This window comes from Pseudonaja textilis, chromosome 2 (assembly GCF_049901715.1).
Source record: "Pseudonaja textilis isolate UNSWEBS1 chromosome 2, rPseTex1.2, whole genome shotgun sequence".
Classification (NCBI taxonomy): Eukaryota; Metazoa; Chordata; class Lepidosauria; order Squamata; family Elapidae; genus Pseudonaja; species Pseudonaja textilis.
The window spans coordinates 160,627,958-160,650,515 of NC_141991.1; the positions used below are offsets into that span (position 1 = coordinate 160,627,958).

At 35.3% G+C, this 22,558-nt stretch overlaps 1 protein-coding gene across 2 annotated transcripts in view; it reads right to left on the reverse strand.

Annotated features, from left to right (window-relative positions):
* The window catches only part of USP5 (ubiquitin specific peptidase 5), a 24,431-nt gene continuing 1,873 nt past the window's right edge, over window positions 1–22,558 (reverse strand). Inside the window, exons 2-20 of one of the 2 annotated variants that reach the window (XM_026713361.2) lie at window positions 21,218–21,343; window positions 20,996–21,059; window positions 20,228–20,361; window positions 19,868–20,013; window positions 19,438–19,622; window positions 17,274–17,368; window positions 16,756–16,949; window positions 16,060–16,131; window positions 14,757–14,838; window positions 14,510–14,635; window positions 13,030–13,183; window positions 7,235–7,409; window positions 4,604–4,692; window positions 4,080–4,202; window positions 3,061–3,204; window positions 1,834–1,979; window positions 1,596–1,749; window positions 1,154–1,238; window positions 1–605 (exon numbers count right to left, since the gene is read on the reverse strand). In XM_026713361.2, coding sequence (XP_026569146.1) covers window positions 512–605; window positions 1,154–1,238; window positions 1,596–1,749; window positions 1,834–1,979; window positions 3,061–3,204; window positions 4,080–4,202; window positions 4,604–4,692; window positions 7,235–7,409; window positions 13,030–13,183; window positions 14,510–14,635; window positions 14,757–14,838; window positions 16,060–16,131; window positions 16,756–16,949; window positions 17,274–17,368; window positions 19,438–19,622; window positions 19,868–20,013; window positions 20,228–20,361; window positions 20,996–21,059; window positions 21,218–21,343 — 2,388 coding nt within the window. In that variant the 3' untranslated portion in view covers window positions 1–511. Of the gene's footprint in view, window positions 606–1,153; window positions 1,239–1,595; window positions 1,750–1,833; window positions 1,980–3,060; window positions 3,205–4,010; window positions 4,203–4,603; window positions 4,693–7,234; window positions 7,410–13,029; window positions 13,184–14,509; window positions 14,636–14,756; window positions 14,839–16,059; window positions 16,132–16,755; window positions 16,950–17,273; window positions 17,369–19,437; window positions 19,623–19,867; window positions 20,014–20,227; window positions 20,362–20,995; window positions 21,060–21,217; window positions 21,344–22,558 lie in introns of both variants that reach the window. The other variant, XM_026713360.2, reaches the window with a different exon arrangement.

Genomic DNA, 22,558 nt, shown 5'->3' on the forward strand with positions numbered 1-22,558 from the left:
TTTTGAAGGAGAGTAAAAGGTTTTTATTTGATCCTGTGTGTTTTTGGCATTTCAGAGGCACATAAGTAACAGGAACTACTTTATGTCCAGATTATTCCTGAATGGTTTTCAGGCAAGTGAGGAAACCCATCCCATCTAGTATGTAAATCCACATGTAAACTGCTTCCTCTCACTCGCACCATTCTCTAAACTGCCCTAGAGTGTTATAGCTACACCAAGAAGAAACCATGTGCATGGATGAGCCTTGGATGACTGGTTCAGTAAGATGGTATTTTTCTTCTTGCTTTTACACAGAGGTTCAAATCCACCCAAGCCCCCCAACCCTCCATCAGTGTCCAAAGGGGCAGCAGACTCCAGCTTTCTTGTGAAGGAATCCCATCACTGGGGCTGCAGCAGTGGCATATGAACACCTAAGGATGGAGAGTTGTCCCTCTTCTTCATATTCATCTCTAGAATTTCCCATCCTCCCATCATCAGTTGATTCTTGCTGCAAACCCTGAAGTAGAATATCCTAGCTGGGGATCCTCTGGTAAAAGTAGATGTACCCAAGATCTTTGGGGGGCTTCTCTGAGGCACAAACTTTCTGGTCATTATAGATCACCCACCTGGGAGAGAGGGGAGAGGAAGAGAAAACAGCAAGAACCCTATATTATAATTCTGCTTGAGGGTCAGAATAGTGTGTATAGAATTCTTCAATCACAATTGTAATTTAAAAAAACCCTTGTTTTTAATCACTTTATGTTGCAAAATTATGCAACATAGGTAAACATAGGTAAAATGTGCTAAAATCCTAAAGGTGGAGGTGAGCTAAAACATGCCTCGCATCTAGTCTCTTTCAAACAAATGTGGAAAAAATTATGTCAAAAATATATAGTAAAATCTTTTCACCTATTTGAAACAAAGAAACAAAAATACTAGAGTTGTATCCTGCCCTTCATAGAATTTATAGTCTCTTGTTTGCAAAATTCTGTTTTGCAAACAGGAAGCCACAGAAACAACCCTTATGAGAAATCTCAGAAGCCCATTTGTTTCTCTTAGTGAAGATAGAGGTATTTCTTGGTCTTCAATCATCTATTCTACTGCAAAAGATGGGATGATAACACTGCTAAGTAACACATCTTCTTCAATCCCCTCATTCTCATTCTTTTCTTACCTATTATCCTTCTTGATATGACAGACATAATGACCACACATAGTGGATGTGCCCATGTGACTGATGAAAGCAAAAAGCTGGTACTCTGAAGGAATAAAAGGCAGTGTTATGAATACATTGATAATGTAAAAAAACATACATGAGAATTGCATAAAATGATTGCATAAAAACACATGCCCAAACTACATAAAGATATCGGACAAAGATATTGTTAATGCCTTCTTTCCAATACCAGGTAGCAAGAAGGCAATAATCTTTGCCTTTATAGCTTATCGTACAATGTATCATTGAACCTAAATATTGAAGGTATTATCTTAAACTGTGAAAAAAACACTAAATGGAACGCTCAGACATCTGAAATATTAGAAAAATGTTCTTAAAAAGAGCTAGAAAATTAAAGCTATTCAACTATCAAGCCCTTTTTTCCCCATTCCAAGCTTACTTCCAGGTCCGTCCCGAACTTTCGGTCCCACGGGGATGGATTCAGAGATAGATTCTGCAGCTGAACGCCCCTCTGAGATGTCCATGGCAGCTTCTGCATCTAGATCATCAATATGGCTGAAGATCCAGTCCACAGCTCTCTCAAGGCTGTTATTCTAAAGATGAGATGGTAGAAAAAAATTCAAGCCAGGAGCCCCATTGCCGTTTTTCTAAAGCCTAATTATTCTCTCTTGACGCACCGTAGCTTTTAGTGCTTTCATAGCTTGATCCCGGGAAAAGCCCATAGAGACAATGGTTGCTACACTATCTTCAGGTGGGGGATCTGGGCAGGTGATGGTGGAACCAGGTCCACTGGATCCCGGAAGAACTAGAGGGTTTGCAAAATCTAAAGGAAAAAAAAAGAACAATACTTTTAAAAGTATGCATATTATCTCCTCTCCCCTTTTTTCTTTCTCAAGATATTGCCGTCCTTTTTCTTCTTTGCTTAGTGATTTATTTCTATTACAATTTCAAAGAAGGAAAAGAAATTATATTGATACAGATAAAGATTATAAAATATAGAAAATATAGCAAAAAGGAAGAGAAAATATAATCAATAAAGTGCAGATAGGTAACAAATACACCTTGAGTAATCATCAAACCTAAAATATCTAATTTATTCTAATACATAATTAACTATTTAAGAGCGCTATAGATATTTTATATCCAGTTTGTAGTCAATTCATATTAAGCTCTAAAAGTATTTGATTAGCACAATTAAGAGAAAAAAAACCTACAAATAATAAATATATTGAAAAATATTATCAATAATGTATAGACTACTGATATGTCAAATTCAAATATGGACTTTACGCGGCACAATTCCAAATGAAATTGTACATTAGATTTACTTTTTTTTAGACACTGAAGAATATTCCCAGTTTAATGACCCATAGAGGAGGATCACAACTTCTGCATTAAAGATTCTTGCAGTTTTTATCATATCTAATGCCATTCTAGTGAATTTTGAGGAATATATAATTTAGTGAAGTTTAATACAGAAATGGGATTACAGCTTTCAAAATATGTCCCATTCTGTAATGAATTAATTACCAGTACTGCTAAGCTCTGCAACATCATGACTGCTTATGGAAGAAAGATGCAATCTGTTCATTGCAATTCAAGCATTTCAGGGAAAAGGAGTTATTCATCTTAGCAATCATGATTGGACGAATGTACCAACAATAAAACACATCAGTTCTATCTATTCTTCAAGATAAACTTAACATTTTTTTCCATTCAAACTCCTACAGTTCCATCTCTTAACTATATTCAAATTCTGCATCCATTTAATCACAATCTTTGACTTGTTTGGGTTCTGAATTGTACTTCTCTCATAAATTATAAAACTGTGCCCTAAGATACTACCACTTTGATAGGAATTAGATCATGGGATTTGAACATGGGTTTCCATTTTGTTAACATACCTGGATCATCCATGTGGGACATGACCCAGTTCATTGCTGCCTCAGCCCCACTGTTTCCTGTATAATATACAGCCTTGCGGCAGGCGTCCATTGGAAAACCCATCTCCACTAATTGAGTAATCACAGATTCATCCAACATGGGGGCTGCAATAGGAAAAAAAACATTCAAAATATCCTCAAACAACATCATCTTTAATTAATTCCTTATGTAATCCTGGTTCTGCATGCTCTTATTACATAATTTTCCAAATTTAATACCAATGTTGTAGCCTTGGTTTTGTAATCATAGAGAGGGTCACATTTCCGGATGAAACAAATCAGTTAGGAAAGGTGCAACCATGCCCTCAATTCGGGATGAACTTACCATATAAATCAATCTTCCTCCTTATTTATAATGTAGTACTATGATAACAGATGTCAATATGACTCGAATTGAGTAGACAAATGGAAATGAAACAAACATATAAATAAATAACACACTAGTAGGGCTCATTCAGCTTGATGAAATGTTCTGGAACCTTCTGAATTCTATTAGCCTCATATAATAGCACCAATCAGAGAAGATGCAACAGAAAAATGGCTCATGATATGACTATTTCACAATCAGGATGTGGGAGCCTCTGTCTGAATTAAAAATTTAAATGATATAAATAGAGAGGCATCATCAGCAGATACTCAAGGGGTACAATTGATGAGTTTTAATATTTATCCTCTCATCACTAAAATCTTCTTGATTCAACAGCTGTTTTGCGGTGAAAATATTCTCAGGCACAGAACACGAAGGTTATTCTGTAGTAAGATGAGAGAATGACAGGCTAAGCCAGGAGGACGAAAGAGACCAAGCCAGACAACAGAGCACAGAAGGGAGAGAGGAGGGGGAGGGGAACAAAGGAGAAGATGGGTGAGTGAGTGATGCCCAAGGAAGAGAGGAGAGGAGAAGAGTCACTAACATGTCGGAGAGGAGAAGTGAGGGGAGCAGAAGGAGTCGTCGTCCTCGTTGCCATAGAAACCCAGGCTACCTTTGGGCTCATCTGGTGTCACCAGTGGTGGGGCTATGTCAGGCATCTCCTCCTCCTCAGGCTGCAGTCCTGTCCCATGAAGTGCAGAGATGTCCAGTTCCTCAGGCATTTCAATGGAAACATCTGATAATACAAGTAACACAAAAAGAAATACTGGAAACACATCTGGAACTGCATCCAATCCAAGAAGAACTGGTAGAAAGAACTGTATCTGTTAAAAATCATGATCTATGGACATGAACAGAATGAAGTCAGAACATATACTAACAAATACTGCAATCAACCTTCCACTTACCTTAGGCAAGTGTTTCATATTTATCTCATAGCCTCAACAGTCCCTATTTGGATCTGCAGATAATATTGCCAGCCAGACAGGGTAATTTTGAAAATAATTGAGTCAGATATAGCACTTAAAATTCTCACAAGCACTTTATGTCCGGTATAGCACTGGATGCCAAAAGCTTGAATTAGGATCAATCACACCAGAATCTAAAACATAAATGATTTCTCAGTAATACTCTTACCAAGTTTTTTGGGCACCCAATCTAGGCCAAAAGTGAATTTCTTGATCTGGATCACTAAATAATCTGGAAAGGAGGCAAACCTGGTTGTTCTGAAAGGAGAAAACGATACAGTATTAAAGCACTTTTTTTCAATAGTTCAGGAAAAAGCCCAATAGAAAATGGGTCTTCCTCACGAAATGTTCCAAGCCATAGCTAGTAACTGGCTTGTAAACATTCCACTCTTTGTTTGCTATAATTCATGGAAAACTGTTTATACATCTCTGTACTAAACAGATAAGAACAGTTAAGCTGCACATGTAGCAAACTGCAAGAGCAATGCAAGAACATGGATGACTGAGATATCCCCCTCCCCCCCCCAAAAAAATGAAATGTGCACTCATTAAACTAGAGATGATAGTTTCTCATCTCTGTGACTAAAGGCATAAATGACCACACACTATTGACTAAGTTATTAAATGAGAACTAGGGTATTGTTGAGTGTTCTGTTTTTTACTGAACTACAGATCAATACCACAATTCAAGCTTTATCTAATTTATATAGCTGCTGCCCATCTCACCAAAAACGGCTCTGGGTGGCATATAACAAAGCCAAAAGCAATATATAATGACAGGAGTTTGGCCAAGTACGATCCAAGGTATCAAGTTACATTAATTGCTCCCAAATCTTAAAACATTAAGTATATAAGCTTACAATCATATAGAAGAGGTTATAAAACACTTGTAATGAATACAGATAGTTCTTGACTTACGATCACAACTGAACCCCAAATTTTGTTGCTAAATAAGTGCGTTGTGTCCCATTTACAACCTTTCTTGCCACGGTTGTTAAGTGAACCACGGCAAGTTAATAACGCAGTTGCTAAGTGAATCTGGCTTCCCCATTGACTTTGTTGTCAGAAGGCTGCAAAGGGCAATTACATAACCCTGGGACACTACAATAGTACATGCTGTTGCCAAGTGTCCCAATTCTGATCATGTGACCATAGAGGTGTTGCAACAATCCTAAGTGTGAAAAACGGCCATCAATCTTTTTTTTTTCAGTGCTGTTGTGACTTTGAATGATTGTAAGTGGTTGTAAGTCAAAGACTACCTGTATATCAGAATAATTACTGACACAATGAATTTGCATCCCATTTGAAAATGCCCTTCAGAATATTCAGCTTAAAGAGCCCCATTCAGGGGTGGGATGCTATTGGTTCTGCCCGGCTCTATAGAACCAGTAGCTCTGAAGAGCAGCAGACAAGGTGTATTACACACACGCACAGCGCATGTCTGCTACACCTGCACGCAAAGCGCACATGCATCCGCAAAATGTAATCACTGAACCGGTAGTAACACCGGTTGAATCCCACCCTTGGTCCCATTGATTCTGAATGCCATCGGAGATGTTTTGCTTTTGTAGAGTACAATTGGTTGGAAAAGGCTAATTTTTATAGGATGGTTGCACAAAGCATTCTGTACTTAGAATAGTCTAGGCTCCTTATGGTTGCCTCATACATTCTGAAGCATGGAACAGAAACCCCATGTTCTAAACTTTTGTCTAACGTTTGGATCTAAATAAAAAAACATTTTTTAATATTGTTTTGGGTTCACTCATTCAGATTTTAAAATATTCTCTTATTCAAGAAGTCCTGAAAAGTGCATTGGTCAATAAAAATTACACATGGGTTTCATCCTGGATGGCACTAGATACAGCTTGGCAAAAGAAACAGTAAAAATGGAATATAAACATATTCAGATTAAGCAGAACCATTTTGAGCATACCTGATGCCTCCCTGGTAACCAAATTTCATTACCATTTTAAATAGATTTGCAAACATTTTGTCCATTTTTTTCAGGCAGCCTTGCAGATATAAAATTCTGCAATGTGAATGCATATTACAAAAGTGATGGCTATCCTGTAGAGTTTAAAGGGTGCCAACTACATAAACATTACTTTGCTTCTTGTTGCGCTATGTAACTAGCTTGCCAAATATAAATATCTGGAGTGTGAACGTATTTTAAGAAAAAGCTTCAAACCAGGAGTCAAGAACTTAAGCTGCTTCTAAAGCTTTGATGAACTGATTTTGTTAAGATTTTGTCAAGTTCAATTTTCTGTGGCTATTTAAGCACAATATGTAGAAAAGTATGCTGCCTCTTGCTTCCACTTTTTGCTATAATTTTATATTCCTTTGACCAACTTTTTTATAGATTGTGTGACTGCATATTCAGCATGTAAGGGACTACAACCCTTACTATTTTTGTGGCATTACAATGAAAATTAAAGGAATGGAGTAAGTAAAACATTCTGTGTTTGTCATGTTCCAATTGGGAGTATTAGAATGATGTAGGGATCCAATGTTAAGTGGCAGCCCATAAGGAAGTTTTAGTTTACTGCATTTTTTTACCATCAACTCAGCAACCACTGAGGTTTTTACCTCAGTGGTTGCTATATGCTTTATATATTAGCTTTTATTTTGTATGGTATGTTTATATGTTGTTATCCTCATAGCAACAAGGGTAGCCATGTAAATTGAATAAAACAAATAAATTAAAAGTGACCTGATCAATTCTACCCAATCTGACTTTCTTTTCTTGTACACCCATTTGTGCCTCCTATAGTGAGCCCATCTCCTGCCTCTTTCCACTCACTTGAGTGCCACAGACTTGGCCTGCAAGGCTGTGCTCCAGAAGTCGTCCACTTGTTCTGGGGCTCCATAGGCCTCCAGACAGGAGGTGAAAGGTACCTTGGCACGAACCAATTCAGGTAGTGGCTGCTTCTCTTCTTCTGCCTGTCGCTTCTTTTCTTCATATTCTAGCAACTCATCTGCAAAGGAAAGCAAGGGGGGGACATGGTCTACTCCTTCAGAAGTCTCTTGCAGAAAGAATGTTGATATACAATATCAGGTAGCTGCATACTAGGCTTGTACAACATGAAAAAGTAACATGGCAAGCCATTCTCCTGAAAAATCCACTGCTCACAAATGCTACTTATGTGTTAGCTGCCCTTCCTGTGGAATTGACGAGACCTGCAAGGACGTGTTAACAATGCTGCAGGAAGCTACAATTCAAATATATTCTTGAAATGAGCTATATGGTGGGGGAGTCTCTGAGGGGAAGCATAGTGAACTGTCTCCACATGAGCAGATACGATGATCATGGCAAAGACTGAAGAACTGAGTATACCAGTTCTATGAAGCCTCTCTGAATAAGGAGAGGATGGGAGATTATCCGTACGTGTTCCGGATGGCTGTTCTTTGTGAAGAGACCACAGGATAACAGTCTCCTGTGGATTTGAGCACCAGGAGATGAACGGAACGTCCATCATGCTCACAACTGCAATGGAGCCTTTGACTGGACACTGGATTACCCGACCTCATTTTCTAATATCTTTCAAAAATTGTTTATTTACTACCTTAAGGCTTTTGGAAATCTTCAAAATGACAAGCCTGAAAAAGACACCTGATGAATTTACTTTCATATTTGAATAAAAGAAAAAAATAAATACAAGCTTAGGAATGTAAAGAAGTGGAAATAAATGTTAAAAGATTTTAACCAAGAAAGTTAAAAACAAATTAAGGATTCAGATGAATTTGGGGTATTAAGACTTTTATTAAAAGTTTTGGAATAATTATATAAATAAACAAAGACATCTGTTGTCATGGTCAGACAATGCCCAAAAGATGTTAACAAACATGACAGATGGCAGACGACAAACATATTTTGCCTGATGTGGAAATATCAGAACTAAAACTCCTGGCTAATAATAAAAAAGTAGATTATAAAGCAGAGAAGGTAGCTAAAGTATAAACATAAATAACAAACCAAAAGAATGACTTGGAATAGGTTGAAGCTTTAAAGATTAAAGTGGAAAAATAATCTGACAATATGATTGAAAAGTTAATGGTTTATGGATTTGTATATAGATAAGGAATCTGTTACGGGGAAGAAGAGATACAGTATTTGTAAATGTATGCAGGTAAAGAGTTATTAAGTATGTTTATGCTTTTGAAGAGACCACCCCAGCAAAACTGATTTATATTGATGATGATGGAAGAATATTAATGGTGGAAATAATGGACAGTAATATGAAAACACTCCTGATTGCAATATATGCTCTGAATGAGAAACAAGAAGAATTCTACAAAAAACTACATATGAAAATAATTGAATTGGACTATGCTAATATAGTTATGATGGGAGATTTTAATGGAATTGTAGACAACAAATTGGATTATACAGCACAGAAAACAACAAAGCAAAACAGAACGACTCTCCCTAAATCTTTTTTTAAGATGGTAGATGAAATAAACTTAAAAGATACATGGAGAGAAAGAAATGCTAAAACTAAACAATACATTTTCTATTCAAATAGACATTTATCATGGTCCAGAATAGATACAATATGGATGTCAACAGAATTAATAATTAATATTCAAGAAATAAATATTGAAACAAGTACTTGGGCAGATCACAATCCAATGACAATTAAATGGAAAGGACAAAGAAGAAGGTCTAGATGGATGTTAAATAATACTATATTAAAGGAAAAAGACTTCATACAGAGGATGGAAAAAGAACTGGCTTTTTTCTTTAGAGAAAATAAAAAAGAAGACACATCAATGCAGAACGTATGGGATACAATGAAGGCATATGCCAGAGGTTTGATAATAGACTATACAAGGAAAAGGAATACTATGAAAAGGCTAGCCTCTAAGGCCCTAGAGGATGAGTATAAAAGACTTGAAAAAGAGCTACAGAAAATGCCACAGAAAAAGGACATCAAGTTAAAAATGGATATAATTAAACACAAAATGGGTCAAATAGAAAAAGAAGAATTAGCACAGAAAATTAGAGGTGCTAAACAGACCTACTTTGAAGACGCAAATAAACCAGGTAGATGGTTAGCATATAAATTGAGAAAGGAGAAAGAATCAAGGAAAATATTGCAATTAATAGATGACCAAGGCCAAGTTTGCTATGGTAGCAAAGAGAAGGAAATCATTTGAGACTTTTATGGGAAATTATATATGCAAGAGAATATTGATGAAGAGAGAGTTAAGCAGTACTTACAGAATGCTAATTTACCTCAGATACCTAAAGAGACTGAAAAAAAAATGTTAGAAAGCAACATAACAATGATGGAGTTAACTGAAGCACTTAAGCAAAATAATGGAAAGGCACCAGGCCCAGATGGACTTCCGGCAGAATTTTATAAAACATTACAAGAATCGTTGAATCTTCCATTGTTAGAAGTTATGAATGAAGTTATGTTAAAAAAGAAGATACCTAAATCATGGTCAGAAGCCTATATTACACTTATTCCTAAAGAGGATGCCACCCTATTACAAATTAAGAACTATAGGCCCATTTCTTTATTAAATGCAGACTACAAAATCTTTGCTTCAATATTGACAGAAAGACTTAAAAAATATTTAAATAATTGTATCCATCCTGATTAAAATGGATTTCTGCCAAAGAGACAAATTAAAGACAATATGAGAGTAATCTTGGACACCTTGGAATACTACGAGGCACATCCTGAAAAACAAATGGCTCTGATATTTTTAGATGCACAGAATGCATTTGATAATGTGAATTGGCAATTCATGTTATTACTCTTGGAACAGATGGGTTTTGCTAGAAAATTCATCCAAGCAATAGAAGCTATATACTATAAGCAAACGGCAAAGGTAATGATAGAGGGAGAACTGACAGAATCTATCGATATAAGAAAAGTAACAAGACTAGGGTGCCCTCTATCACCTTTGTTGTTTGTGTTAACTTTGGAAGTGTTAAACAGAAATATTAGAGATGAAAAGAATATAAAAGGAATGAAAATTAAAAAGGAAGAATTTAAGCTGCAAGCATTTGCGGATGATCTGGTTTTCATCTTAGAAGACCCTTTAGAAACAGCATCGAAATTGATAGAAAAGATAGAGACATATGGAAAGGTGGCTGGTTTGAAAATAAATAAAGATAAGACAAAGATTTTGACAAAGAATATGCTATTAAGACAAAAGGAAGAACTGGCAGATCTACTGAAAATTCAAGTCACGAATAAGATCAAGTATTTGGGGATATATTTGAGAGCAAGATGTAGTACATTAAAAGAGAATAATTATATTAAACTTAAACAGCAGATAGCGTTAGATTTGGCGAAATGGGAAAACTTACAACTCTCACTAATAGGGAGAATCTCAACAATCAAGATGAATATATTACCCAGAATTTTATATTTGTTTCAAACAATTCCAATTAGGCTTGGAAAAGACTACTTTAAATATTTAAATAAAATTGTGTTGAAATATATATGGCAAGGTAAGAAAGCGAGAATAAAGTTAAAACTTTTGCAAGATGCTAGAATTAGAGGAGGATTTGGTTTGCCTAATTGGGAGTTGTATTATCAAGCTACAAATCTGATGCGGGTTAAGGAATGGATAACACTAAGAAATGCTAGATTGTTGACATTAGAAGGACATGATTTATTGTTGGGGTGGCATACTTTTTTATGGTACAAAGGAATTAAAACACAGGGGTATTTTAGAAGACATTATATACGGGAGTCTCTGTGGTTAAACTGGGAAAAAATTAAAAGACAATGTTATTTGAAAATTCCAGTCTGGTTATCGACTATTGAAGCATTCTCGTATCCTATAATATACAAAAAGGAACAAACAGATATGGTGAAATATTGAATGAAAAGGGTGAACTTAAATCTATACAAAAACTAGAGGAACAAGGTATAAAGATGAATTGGTTTTCATATGTGCAAATACATTCAAGGTATGATAAATATTCTAAAACAGAAGGTTTCTATGATAAACTGACTGACTTAGATAAGCTTTTGACAGGTACTGAGGAAAAGATGATTAAAAAATTGTATGCTTATCTATTAGAAATTAAACTAGAAGAAGAACAAGTTAAAGAAACTATGATTGCTTGGGGGAAGAATTTTGGATATGGGATTGATTTAGAGAAATGGCAAAAATTGTGGTCTCAAAACTATAAAATGACAACGTCAACAGCATATAAAGAAAATTTGTATAAGATGTTTTACAGGTGGCATTTTCCCCCCGACAAGAATGTTCAAGAATAAATCCAAAAAATGTTGGAAATGTCATCAGACACCTGGCTCATATTACCATATGTGGTGGACTTGTGCGGATGCTAAAAAATACTGGACTAAAATCCACATGTGGTTGGAGAAAATGACGAAAAAACATTGAAACAAGAGATATTTTTATTGGGAATTTTACCTGAAATATATAGTAAAGATTTGAAATACCTGATTGTAAATGTATTAACAGCAGCTAGGATTGTATTTGCTAAAAACTGGAAAAATGACAAGATACCATCACAGGAGGAAATAATTAAGAAAATACTGGAATGTGCTGAAATGAGTAGATTGACATTTGAAATTAGAGAACAAGATGATAAACAATTTTATAAAATTTGGGATCTATTCCACAAATGGTTAGACAATAAAATACAGTAATGAAATAGGTAGACTTTTAGAAAATAATAAATATATAAAGATGTACTTTTTTCTTATTATATCTACAAAATGATTTTAGGATAGATTTGGGATGATAATATGAATTGTTATACAATAAATTAAGTAAATTATGGTTATCTTGTAAAACATGAATGAATAAAAGTACAGTCAAATGATTGATTAATAATATTAAGGTATTTGGTTTTTGATTGACAATATGAGATTATATGTAATGTAATTATAACTGAAGACTACGAAATGGAAGCACAAAACAATTTGTAAACCAACCGGTACACTGTATGTACACTTATGGAAGACAGCTTGATATTTTTATGTTTTGTTTGTTTGTTTGTTTTTAAAAACTAATAAAATTTTTATTAAAAAAAAGTGTGTTTATGCTTGTGATGAAGATCAGAAATCATTTATTTAAATATTTCTTTTCTTTTTCTTTTTCTTTTTTCTTCTTTTTCATTTGTTGCACTTTTATTTCTCTCTTGGAATTTAGTTTTATTTACTTTTATTCTTGTAATTAAAATTTCCAATTAAAACATTATAAAGTAGAGGGATGTGCTACCCAATCAGAAGATGTAATCATGGGAGAACCATCTAGTTCACATTTTGTACCAAAACATGACTGGCTAACTATCATTTATTGATTAAATCACAATGGTTGGGTTCCCGTAACAAGTTAAGTCATAAAGAAATAGATCACGTTATAAATTAATCTAATAATTTAATCTACTAATAAAATCAATTCCAGCTTTAGTATAGAGCAAGCAAAGTGAAATGGCTGCTATGGTTGTCATCCACATTTTATAGTGCATGGTAAAGAGGATCGATACGTGCAGACATTCATTTGTACAAGATTTCAACACTTCATTAAACAAAAGAATTTTAAGAAATGACTTATAAAGGATGGTTTATAAATGGTTTGTAAAAGTGCTCCCACCTTTGTTCAGAGCTGCTTCCATAGGTACTGGCAGCTGCATAATGTAATCCACACGCTGGGTGTATTTCACTTTCTCTGTGGCCAAGCACTTGAGTTTCTCTTCCACCAAGAAGCGAAAAACCTCATTTGGGTTTTCAGAACTACGGCAGTTCCTCTGGGGAAGAAAAATATTTAACAAGGAGTGAAAAACAGGAGAAGCAAAAATATAAAAACCCACACATGTATGATGCTGGAGGTTAAGATATACTGTATAAACAAGGCTACTTCAAAATGAGAAAAAATATACCTTCTAACTTTCATTTATTTTGGTTATATTCCACCTTCTCCAGTGATATACAATGTACTTCCTCCTCTAATTTCATACTAAGTCCTATTACTATCTATCACTAACCTACATTAAAAAAGGCTAAGTCATTGAAAAAAAAATAGAAACAAATTTAAGAATGATTTTTATTGGCACAAACAACAACAAAACATATCTCAACAAAGAAATAAATGACAAAAGACAAACATCAACACTGTCCATGAACATAATAAAAATAGATAATCTTTTTTGGGTATTGGTTTAAGACTTAATAGAGGCCACATTTGGGGTTCTTGATGATGTAGCTGAAAAAAATCAAAATAAATGGTTTTATGTACGTGGATATGCTGGCAGCTTCCAAGTCTAACAGCATTCTGTAGAATAGACTGTACTGTTTGTATGATTACACATTTTGAGCATTTACCTGGTGATTTTCCTGAACAAAATATAATGCACAGGAAACATACATAGATAGTAACGTGCGCGTGAATTCTAATTATTTTGCAGCATTTTCTATTAATCTACTCTCAACTAGCTTCAATCAACAGTAGGAGGCAACTCTTGTATTGGTTAAGGTCCTTTCCAGTACTTGGAGATTTAAATAATAATAATTACAAACATTGGAACACTGGAAGGATCATGAACAAAGTGGAACATCTGATACAGCTATTCTAACCTTGGAAAATATCCAAGCTTAGTATGGAGCCAACATTTCTCCACTGCTGCCTATCTCAAGGGAAAAGAAGCAGTAAAATGCAAACTGCTTTCCAAGGTAGCTTGTCCGTGACCATCAAGCTTTTCACTAAGGAACCCTACTGATCTACACACTACCTTGTTCTAAGAACCCCATCATTCTAGTTACAACGCACAATTTAGGGATGCATTCCGGAATAAAATACACTGTGGAATGGCTGTGCTTTTAAGGATATTTCACCATTCAAAATTATTTTTCCTGAACCCCAGAGGGGATGCTAAAGCAGGCTTTCCTCTAGATAAACAAGCTACATTTTATTTAATTAGCAACATTGGTAACATTGACTTTCATGTCAATTATGTGCTAGCTAGAGTATTTATCTTGTGTATATTTCCCCATGCTTCCAAGTCATCAGCACAAGCACTGTTCCCATTTTGAAGACAATACCCAGCAATGAAACCCTTGATCCTTAAAGTCGCTACCTCCACCATGTTAATGAAGTGCAGGAAGAATTCTTGAGCATCTTGCTGCCGATTCGTAGAAAATTCTGGATGACCTTTGCCAACAAGAGATTTGAACATACGCGGGGCAATGCCATCTTGTATACCCTGCAAAGACAAAAGAGTTCCGATGAGTCTGTAAAATGACATTTCCCCTTCCCCTGGGTAACTGTTAGCCACAGTTAACACTACCTTCCGTCCTCAGGGACAATTAACCTCTCAGCCCTACCTTCTGGTCCAACTGTTGTTCTCCACTTGAAACAGCAGGTTTGGAATATTCCCCAGAGAGAAGCCCATGGCCAAGTTTAGCTCTGGAAAAGCAGGTAAATGTAAATTAATCCTAAGAAGAACAAGAGGGGACTAAAAAGACTGCAGTCCATTGCAGTTCCAGGGAGCTCCCCAGTTTACCCAAACAAATGAAAAAATTTCCATGCCTCAAATAATTTCCAAAGAATCTTAAGCAATATAGTAATCAATACAATTTGAAAACAATTTTTAAAAGTTCCCCACCTTTCTATTGCACTATGTTTACTAGTTTTCCCTCTAAGGAACTATAAGTTGATTGCCTCACTCAGGTTTTTTTTAAAGAAACACAGATTATCAACAAAGTCCAGGTTTCATTTTGGCAGCCTAATTTCTAAAATTTCATGACTCCAATGGAATATGCAGAACATCTAATGAGCATGCTATTATTAAATGTTTTCCATTTTTGCTTACAGAGAAGTCAAAACATAGATTAAGAGTTTTATATAATCAATCCTATTGGAGTGAATTTTGTACAGTTATATACATGCATAAAAATACGTTTAAGATAAATAAGCAAAGGGATCTTAATTTTTTTTAAAAAAAATGCATAAAAATATTTCATTTTGAATTATAATATACAGAATATTTTTATTTTCAGCATAATCAACTTTCATCTACACACACTGCTGGTTTCAGATTGTTCTACAATTTGAATAGTTTAACATTAAATAATGGCACTGTGTTAAATCATGCCTTCTTTTACTTGGGGTTTGTTGAATAAACTCCAATGGCTGGTGCATAAGAAAGACTACCATTTACAAATCATAATGACTTTCTTTATACAATATATTAATGCAAAACAAGAAAAACCATGATTGTTTAGGTTCATGTGTGGTTCACCTATGAGTTGGGATGGTAAGAAATTGGTTTGGTTCTGGTTTCTCAAACTGATTTTGAACTAGAAATATACCATAATCCTCTGTTGTAAATCTTACACTGATTTCACAAAAAGAACTTTCAAAGGAACACATGCCCACCAAAATTATATCGAGAAAATATTATTTGCAAAAATGGGTGTATTACATAAAAACATGTAATAAATAAGAAAATGCATCTTTCTGTGTGCTTTTTAAAAAAATTCAAATTAACAGAGAAACAACATGGACTGGAAAAAATGAAAAACTGAGCAAAATGCAATTGACAGATGTGTCCCTCTACAGTCCCATCTGTTAGAGAACATCATTAATATTGAAATGGAAGCTCAACCCCTTTATGATATTACTTACACTTGGGTGCTGAAGTCTTGTGTAGGATCTGTAGGAGCATTTTGGAATATTTTCTCTAGTTTGTCTACATACCTATAAAGAAGCAAAAACAACAACAACCCCAATTTGGCAATCAAATATGAGCAATTGGAAAGGTCAGAAATTCAGAGTCTGGGATCCAAGTAACATCAGTTGAGGTTTACAAGACCATATACTGAGGACCCAGAAGAGTATAACAAAATCTCTCTCCTGGCTTGCCTTTCATGTTAATGAAGACTCTCTTATGCTTGCTGTATTTATGCACCAAATCAAGGAATCACTTCATTAATATCATTTTTCTTTGGTTTTGGCTTGTCTGTCTTTCTTGGTCAAATATACCATGCTTCATCCATGTACATAGACCAATGTGGGACACAATAAAAGCACTATAATAGAGTTTTAAGCTGCATGGAGATACTATTTTAAAAGCCAAGGAAGTGAGACAGGCTTCAAGTTGGCTACAAAATATACCTTTGAAATTTGTACTTAATTACTATTATAGAACTCTATTTAAATTGGGACTATCTGACCTTGGCAAACAAATGGTTTATCTTGATATTCTGAGGCACAGAAGACACTCCTTGTTATCAATTGCTATGTACAAGTGGCTTCTGTTTAGACTACTGGAAAGAACCTGAATATTTCCTCTGCAGCTAGGAACAATAGAGACCCACTTACTTTCGTTGGAAGTCTGGTATGCTGAACAACACCTGCACTACCGAATTGAGATAGCAACTGTTTCCAAGGTTACGGATACCCGTAAAGCCAGGGCCATACAGTGGTTTCAGCTGCACCCCCGACTCCTGAATCAACTCCCACTCTCCAATTCGCTGGTTCATATCAATCTCCAGCTCTGTCATTGTCTTGTCTGTCTGCATAGAGAAGGGATATAGAAAATTATCCGAAACTGTGCCTAAAATTTGAAATAATTTCGTAGCAGAAAGATTCAAAAAGGACAACAAACAATGATTATGAATCTAAATGCTTTCTACATTATGTCCCATTTGGAAATTCACATTGCTAAATAAAGAATCTAGAATTTAAGATACAGAAGGAAACAGTTAATAGAAGCTGATGAAATCACCTCCATTGATAATAGTGCTTGTAGGTAACAGAACCATTCTGGTTCCATAAGTTACCATGAGCTTCTTTCAGCATCTACCGCAGCTAGCATTCATTCTATCATCTCTTCTCACCTTTTGCATTTTAAGCATATCAATCCCAAAATGAGCCAGGTGCTCAGCCAGATTGGGGTCTAGAACCATATCATCTTCATCGTAAGAGTAGACATCTACAGGTGAAGGGAACAAGGGCAGAAATCAATCAACATCTCACAACCGGTTTTTCAGACTCTTTGCATCACAAGCAATTTCTCTTTTCCTAAATTTTCCATCATTTACCCTAGAACCAAAATGGCACTTTGCAGAAAAAAGACAGAAGTGCCAAGAATCTATTCCTGCAGCTTTCCCACATTTAACCTCAGAGATAGTTGTCAGAATATATGAAAGTAGATGTTCAAAAATATAGGGAGGTATGGAATAAAAAATTGGATTGTCTGGTACACAAATACAGAATGAAGTATTATTTGGATACTCAGATTTCTAATAGCTATAGATTTAAAATTACAAATAATGCAAAAATATTATTTTAATTTTGGATATTTTTTAAGGAAGATATTGGTGGCTTTAGCTAATTGCAGGTATTGACTCTACTCAAAATATACTGTTTGTACAGTACGATATACTTTTTTTTCTTGAATAGAGTATTTGGAGTAAATATGTTATTGAAATTAATTCAATTATTGCATTCAAATTTCATGTTCATTTAATCATAAAAAATTTGATTGGTCGGTTTCAGAATCATACTTCAACAATCTATAACTAAGACCCAGTTCATAGTTAAATATTGTATGTTTTTCTTTTTTTTATATATATATAAATTTTATTGAATTTACAATTAAAAAATAACATAACAACATTACATATGCAACAGAGAGAGAAAAAAAAGAAAGAAAGAAGGGAAAGAGAGAGGAAAAAAAAAAAAACGCTCGGTCTTGCGACCGAAAAAGGAGAAAAAGAAGTATAAAAGAAAGAAAAAAAACAAAGAGACGGAAGAAAAAAGAAAATACGTTAAAACCAGAATATTGTTATGTTTTTCAAATTCAGTCAGTTCTCTCAGTGTTCTTCCTGATTTTTGCAATTGTTTTAATAGTACGATACACATTTCAAGATAGTGAAAGCAAACGGGTAAACTTGACTATTGTAAAGTAAGAGCTTCAAATGTCCTTGACATTTTAATGACTGATGTTTTTTTCTTGAAGCATTTTTCTTGACGTACTTTTATTGCTGATAGTTCTAGTTCCAATAAAAATAGAGAAGGGGAAAGAAGGCACTCTTTTCTTGACCCCTTCAGTATAGAAATTGTTGTAATAAAAATCCATTTACTATCATCTGGCCTTAGATCTTCATAAATATGCTTTATTGAAATAAAAACTTTAAAGACACATTTGTGTTTTTCAAAACTGCACGCATGATAGGGTACTCCAAACTGTGAAAAGCCTTTTCTGCATAAAAAAAATGGCTATTTAAATTTTTCTAAAATGTATCATATTGATAACATTCAGAAGGTGTCTGATATTATCTCTCATGTATCTCTGCTCATTCTCTTTCAATTATACAAATGTCTGAAAATCTCTCCACTCTTTCTACTGTTGAGTCTTGATCTGAAGATATTTAAAAAAACAACCACATACATTAGATTACATACTTTTTATTTTTAAATGAACTGATTTAACTATTAGTAACAGCATTCATATTGAAAGTTAGGTTTTTTTTATTTACACACACAAACATATATATTATATATATACACACACACACACAAATATGAACAGATAAATTATAAATATTTGGGAGCACATCATGCATTACATGCATTTTATACATGTGCTTTTACTAGCAACTTAAGAAGTGGAAAAGCTAAATTGCAAAATTCATTTCTCACTTTCCTGTTCCTAAGAACCTGGGTTTGTCACATTTATCAAAGCAGCTGCCCTAACAAGCCTACCACTCCCAAGAAAATACAACTATGTAGGTTTACTGATCCTCCCTGACTAGCAAACAGGAGATTGAAATTAGAGGGAGGGATGAGGAATATGAATTGGGATAAGACTGAACTTGAACCTAGGTAGCCAGGTTGTACTATTCTCCCTCCTCCTTCCAGACCCTACGATCACAATGCTAGCTCAATAGAAAGGAACGAATTCCTCAGAGTGTAAGATGGGAACAGAAATTCAGCAATTCTCTGATTGGGAATTTTAAAATTATTCAACAGCTGCATCTACATGTTGAGAAGTCCTACCAGCTCCATCAGGAGTGATGGTTCCCAACTTTACAGCCAATGGATAACCAGTTTCTCTATAATGTTCTACAGCATGGTTGTTGCCTCCACTGCCATCAAAGTAACGCCGTCCACACAAGATGGAGCCATCTGTCATGTTGAGCCACAGGTTCTCCCGCATGTCACATTTGCTGCATTTCCAGCCACTGTCAATACAAGCAATTAGGCAGTAATTAGGCCTCAATCAGTACAATTCTCTTACTGAACAAGTCTTAAGCCTGACTCCATTTTGTTAAACTTCCCAAATTTCATTCTACATCTTCTGTTGAGTGAACATAAGATTTTAGCTTACATGCTTCTATTAAAATCTGGAAGAAAAGTGTAGTAAACTATGAAAGAGCTCCACGTGTGGAAAAAGAAAAAGAAACACTAAGGAATACCATCAACTCACCAAGGAGGGATACGAATACCATTCTGGAGCTGCTGAAGAGAAAAGGCATGCCTGGACACACGTCGAACCTCCCCATCCCAAGCCTGTACCTCCTGTTTACGGGAAGCAGAATCTGCTGTCAGAATAGCTTCAATTGCACTAGAGATCTGGAATGCCAAAAGAAAAAAGGAGAGTCAGACTTTCAAATAGCTCCTAAAATATCTACTATCAACAGAGATCTGAAGTCTTACATACCGTTTTAACTAAAAAAGAAATCCCCATACATCCAAGGCTGATGCATCACGTCAACTCTACCTCTTGTGCAAAGCCAATCAGACCATGTGATTTTTTCCCCCCTCCTGGATGAATCACAGTGCTTACCCTGTCCTTCACCATATCTGGCAGACCATCTAGTCCATCCTGAGGGATCTCCAAATGCTCTGGTAAAATAACTATTTTGACATGTTCATCATATTCATATTTCTCTTCTGGGAGGTCAAATCCCCCTTCTACACCTATCAAAACAGATATGCAACAGTAGCAGTTGAGAAGTGTAAGAAGCAACATCATAAACTCTGGGTGCTGTGAAATTTTATGTTAACTCTTGAAACAACTTTAGCCGAAATCATACTTTTACTTTGCTTCGTTTTTAAGTTGCCATGCATATGTGGGGGAGGGGGGCTTTGAAGAATGTAGAATGTTTTTCTCTACAGTGCCAGACATAACAGTGATAAGGCTCATGACAACCAAGGTCAGCTCAAAGTACCCTAGCAACGGCAGGAAAGAGTGATGAGAAGTTCATTGCCTGCTTGGTTGGTTAACGTGACCTATAGACAATATCTATTCTTTAATTGTACCAAAGCATGGGAATTATTCAGAGTTGATTTCACATTTGAACTTGCCGATATGATGTACCCAATAAAATGGATCTTTGAGAAAGCCACAGCCTCAGAGTCTTGAATTAATTGGGCCCATTACTCGGAACCATCACATTTTAATTAAAGAAGATGCCGAATGATTCAAGTTCTGAGTAAGCTTACAGATAAAAAAAACATGAACTCAGATCTTCTGACAGTCTTAAAGCTAAAGTCTATCCTTGTTCAACGTTTTCTCCCATAGTATAATGGGAGAGTAACTCTAGATTTTTACCAATAGCTAGACGGGTTGGTTTCTTCCGGGGAGGATCACCAGCACTGGAATTATTTTCTTCTTTCTAGAGAAGAATCAGAAGAGAATTGGTTAGCAAGCCAGCCATTCCAAATGGGTAACAAGAAAGTACACAGCAGCATCAATTTGAACCGTCTTTCTTCATCTGCTCTGAAATTTAAATAAGCGAGTTCTGCACAAGGCAAAACAAATTGCCCTTCTTACCAATCTGCGTGTTTTCTTAAGATGTAAATAGACCCGCTGGCCTGTTTTTTCATAATGTTTTGTCACATACTGCTTTCCAAAGCCCAGGAATGTGTTCATACAGATATATATTCCTCCATCAGATTCCTACAGAATAAAGAAAGACATGACTTCAACAGGAAGAGAGCTCAGCCAATCCCAGAATACCAACATTTTAAGGCTGTGTATAAAATGTTGTAGCCCGGATAAATTACTCAAATACATAATTTCATGAATGCAATTTACAGACATCCCTCTTTATAAATACTTTCCCAAATTCTATCAGGCACTGAAATTCCCCCTCAGAGAATCTTGTATCAGTGAGATCTCTTCCTTCCAAGAGCTTAGTAGGTTAAGATAAAAAATACACAAATATACATTTGCAGTCATGAGGTCTAGAAACTTGCATTTAAATTTTTCCTAGTTGTTTTGGCTATGGCCACATTTGGATTTATCTGAATGTTCAGAATAGGAGGAAGAATTCCTTGGTGCTGTCACCCGCCAAACCTGCTCTCAGCAATGGGGATGAAGCAGTTTGTTGCGATGATCCTTAGTGGTCCCTTATCAATAGGACACTATAAAATTATTTCATATGAAGATAGAGTCATTGAAAATCATCATCCATTTATTAACCTCTTTATGTGGCTCCCAGATTATAATTAGGCATCAATGCTATTGCAGTCACACCAGATAAACTGCTCTATGCTCCAGGAACTAAATGACTTCAGTAATTCAGTTTACAGATCTTGTTTGGTTACTCTAGAGACCCATGACATATTCATACAACAGTAGTGCCTATTTTAGCAGAAGAAAGCCTGAAGCGTTTATATTCACATTTCTGCATCATTTTGCCATCTAGAGAAAATATGGGGAAACTATGGTCCTTCAAACATTGCTGAACTGAAACTCTCAGAATATATCCCTACTAACTATGATGTTAATGTGGTTGTTTTAGTTTAGTATTAGTAACTCAAGGGCACAAGTCCCCTGTTCCAATGTAGAGAAAATGTGAACGTGAATCTTCTGACATATTTCAATTTGGTTTATGTAAATATGTCCAGAATACAGAACATGTGGATTATTTCTTCCACCTCAACTGAATAAACATTTTACACGGCTATTGGCTTTTACTGGATGTTTGTGCAGTCTACAGAGCAACAATAGAGTTAACAGCAGGGGAAAGGAATACAATTTTGAACAGAATAGTTCAGAAAATTCTGAACATTTACTGTTTTTTTTTTCTCAGCAATTGGACACTCTTCCAAATTAGACATTGATTTTCAACCATTCCTCTTATGAAATCCATGTGGAATCCAAAAGCAT